This window comes from Lactuca virosa, chromosome 8, assembly GCF_052849685.1.
Source record: "Lactuca virosa cultivar CGN04683 chromosome 8, Lactuca_virosa_CGN04683_v6, whole genome shotgun sequence".
Taxonomy (NCBI): Eukaryota; Viridiplantae; Streptophyta; class Magnoliopsida; order Asterales; family Asteraceae; genus Lactuca; species Lactuca virosa.
In genome coordinates, this window is record NC_136433.1 from 373,888,191 (window position 1) to 373,891,987 (window position 3,797).

Consider the following 3,797-nt stretch of genomic DNA (forward strand, 5'->3'; position numbering starts at 1 on the left):
TTTTCTCCTCTCCATACCTTCTCGAATTGTTGCTTTGGTCGACCTGATACTTTGTAATAGCAGTTTTATCACATGACACCATAAAATGCAACAAAAATGAGATGATTTTACTTTTTACAACACAATACAATACAAGACATATGATGTACATGAAAAAAATTTAAGCTAAGAAACAAATCGTTCAATCAAGTCAGCTTCATCCATGTCAAAGTAATACAGAAACCAAAGAAGGCTTTCAGCCATTTTTGTTCCCTGAATACCATATAAGAAAATCAAAATGAAATCTTAACTAAATATGAATCACTTTACTTTTTTGTTTTAGTAGCAGTAGGATAAGTTTGTTGGTATTGGTTTTGGTCCAGTGTGAGGTTACATTTGCTATCCAATGCGTTCACACATCAGTCTTTTAAAAGTAAAAATGACATCAAAAGACTTTTAAACGACCAAGGGCATAATAGTCATTAAATAAGTTAAAAAATAGAGAAATATATTGTGTTACTTACCCGAAGGTGTGTCATTTGTTGCCTTTTCACAGACTTTAATTTCTTGTCCTTTTCCTGTAACCATTCCAACTAATTTCTTAGATTCACTGATAAGATAATCTTTAAAAACGTGATTAATAGTAAAAAGTACACGACCTTCATTTTTTTTTTATAAAAAACTAAAGTGCGTTGTCATTTTTCGTAATAAAAAAATATTGTAATAGCCAAAAATAGAATAGTTTATGAGTTGTGTACTTTTTACTATGAAAAAAATACGAACCTAAAAAACAAAGTAAAAGCCAAAACGATGCCAAAAGACTTTTAAATGACCAGGGGCATAATGGTCAATAACCAGCCTGCGCTACTTTGCCTTGATAGTTCCAATCATGCAAGAAGCTTCTTATGCTCTGATCTTGCTAAAAATTTGTCATATTCCTCCTCATTTATTTCATTAACATCAAGTTGTAAGAACCACGTGCTATCTGTTGTTCAAATCCAGCTAGACAACATTCAAACTTGTTAGATATTAAATCGTTTATAATTACCTTATATAAAGTAGCAAGTGAGGCAGGACCCATATTTATATCCCATAGTTGCCCACACATAATTAAAAATAAAATATTTTAAAAAATCTTTATGGAAAAAAATATGCAAATGAAATATTTTAAAATAAGCACCTTAAACTAAAAATCACTTGAGACTCCTTATGCTCATACCAATGTGCGGGTTCCAGAATTGCTTCTATACTCTTAAGTAATATTAGAAACCACAAACGATTCCCGAAAGATTCCTAAAAGTTGTCCAGTTATATCTAAAAAACTCCAGATCATGAACAGAAGAAATACAAAAAAAAAGGTAATCAGGTCTAGCAAATTCACTGAAACTGAATATCAATTCTTCTTATCAACAGCTCCTTCAGCCGTTGGCCAGGTTGACCATGCCTTAGGCTAGCCTGACAATGGAGAAAACCTGGGCGGCAAATCAATAGTGGAGAAGCGGATTTCTTGGCGAGAGAGAGACAGAGAGAGAAAGAAGGAAGTAGTAAGGCGGTGGGGTGCAGATCATGATGCCTTCCTCTTTGCTCTGTTATTATTATAAGAATCAAAACACATGTCATCAATACAAAAAGTTGATGTTTTGGCATCAAGAATTCAATATTATAATAATGTAGATGAATCAAAATACGTGTAATAGACCTTCACCTCCACGTACACATGGAACAGCAGCATTCTTCATGGTATCTCTAGCAGTTGCTTTGTCCCGCATCACACGAATGTTGTCAGGCTGCAAACATGCATTAATTATAGCATATTAAACAATCTAGATAATAGTAATAGTAATAATAAGTTACTTACATTTGGGCCAATGAAGTTGATTCCATGTCCTCTACACATCTCAACAAAAACAACATTCTCAGCAAGGAAACCATAACCAGGATGCAACATGGTACATCCATGACTGATATTACTATATTAGGCATAAACCTTTGAAATGCTTCAGCTGTATTGAGATCACAAACAACTTTTTTTGCATCAACATTCCATGCTTTACCCCTCGATCAACAGTGCCTATGAGAAGCTGTGTTAAAATGGACAATTAAATGTGGGACCATTACTTAATGGTTGCAAACATTCACACATGAACAACAACTTCTGAAGCTGACGTTGAAAAACTTAAGAGAGCTGTAATTCAAAATTTTGTAATAAACACATGAAAAACATGATCTTTAGTTATTCTCAAACCTTAAAGATTAGAAACTTCTTGTTGTCCAAATCAACTGCTTTCCCTTTAACTTTCTTAAATTTAGAAACAAATTCAGCAGTAAGTATCTAAGAATGACAAATTCAAGAAATTAAAGTAAAGAAATGGCTTATCGGATGGGGAATTAACCTGATCATCAACAATTTAGCATCCTTTGTCGCATAGATCAAATTGAATTTCACTTTCTCTATAAATGCATTGACATGACCTGCAGTTAACACAAAAAGCAAACCATCTTTCAGTTTTTTCATTTTCATTTCACAACCAAAAAGCAGTATCATCATAAAGACGGTGAAAAAGTTTTCATGACCAAAACTAAGCTTACGTTGAATAACAGACTGCAAAAAAATTTAGAAACATGGTTCAAGAATTTTATCGAGCAGTTGGTGTGCATCATTAAAGTCTCTTTCAAATCTGAAAATCATGTGGCTCTGTATAGCTAAATCGTCTTCCTGGGTATGACCGAAGCCAGTCACCTGCCCTGATATTGTCTGCGTCTTTTCATATTCTTCACGCCCACACAACAGGTGTGATAAACTCTTCCTGCTTTGACCTTGATTCAAATGAAACTCTTTAAAGATCTATCCTTTTTCGGTTTAAACAGAGTGTTGAAGTATGGATAGGAGAACTTACCTCGATATTTGATACGTTTACTGTGATATTGCTTGGGCAATTTCCATCCATCACCGCTGCACCCTCCGTTGGTCGGCACCGTAACCATCGGCGGCTGCACTCATATGTTTTTTTGTTCCCGTGACATAGAGGTATCGATTTTGCCCTCTGTGTTACATGTTTTTCAATTTGAAACATGAAGAAATCGAAAAAAAACAAAACCAAAAATGAATAGAATGGAATAAGAATTCAGTCTTTATAATTAAATTAAAATATTCAGGTGAAATACGAAATTGAGTTTTTCTACGATCTCACCTTGGTCTAATCGGAAGCGAAGCGGCGGAGCCAAGAAGAAAGAGCTTTGGAATAAGAATGGATTTAATCGAAGGAGAAAGATAATGATTGATGTCCATGGCTGTGCAACATCTGATTGGGTGGGAGAAGCGGTGGAAGGAGCAACCGACTCAAAACATTGACGGTCAAAAAGCAGGGATGAACATAGTCAAGGGACTAAAGCTTAAAAAAATCTAAATAAGGTTGCAAAAGTTACAATATAGAAAAGCTATGCGGCCAAAATGTGGAAAAGCGAAAGTTATGTGGCAAAAGTAGTAAAACCAAAAAAGAAACTCTATATAAGGCTCCCGGAAATTAAGTATATATATAATAAGTCAAAAGAGAATGAAGGTACCAACAATTAAACACCGAACCTCAAAAAAACATCAAAAATAAAATTTTAGTATAAAGCTTGCAAGTAGGGTGATATAATAAACAAGTCAATAAAACTATATTGTTATTTTTTTCTTTTACTTTTGACAGGAAAAATGTATAAATGAATAAATAGAAAAGAAATTTTATTTATCTATTTTATTGTACATTTAAACTATAATGCATTAGTTAAAAAAATGTATAAATAGAAAATAAAAAAAGTTTTTTAAGCAGTCA

General features: G+C 33.4%; 1 protein-coding gene across 12 annotated transcripts in view; it reads right to left on the reverse strand.

The window, feature by feature from the left end:
- LOC145132663 (biotin carboxylase, chloroplastic-like) overlaps positions 1–3,359 on the reverse strand; it is a 3,698-nt gene extending 339 nt beyond the window's left edge. Inside the window, exons 1-12 of one of the 12 annotated variants that reach the window (XR_013718176.1) lie at positions 3,171–3,343; positions 2,877–3,023; positions 2,569–2,796; positions 2,373–2,451; positions 2,225–2,278; positions 1,967–2,050; positions 1,838–1,868; positions 1,685–1,766; positions 1,160–1,565; positions 763–981; positions 504–557; positions 1–252 (exon numbers count right to left, since the gene is read on the reverse strand). The exon at positions 1–252 is cut by the window's left edge and continues 339 nt beyond it. Coding sequence is in view for 8 of the 12 variants with exons in the window: in XM_079067542.1 (XP_078923668.1) it covers positions 1,357–1,565; positions 1,679–1,766; positions 1,838–1,927 (387 nt within the window). In the remaining 4 variants the exon portion in view is untranslated. Of the gene's footprint in view, positions 253–503; positions 558–762; positions 982–1,159; positions 1,566–1,678; positions 1,767–1,837; positions 2,061–2,224; positions 2,279–2,372; positions 2,452–2,568; positions 2,797–2,876; positions 3,024–3,170 lie in introns of all 12 variants that reach the window. The other 11 variants (XR_013718175.1, XR_013718178.1, XR_013718177.1 and 8 more) reach the window with 11 other exon arrangements.
- Between the last annotated feature and the right edge of the window lie 438 nt (positions 3,360–3,797).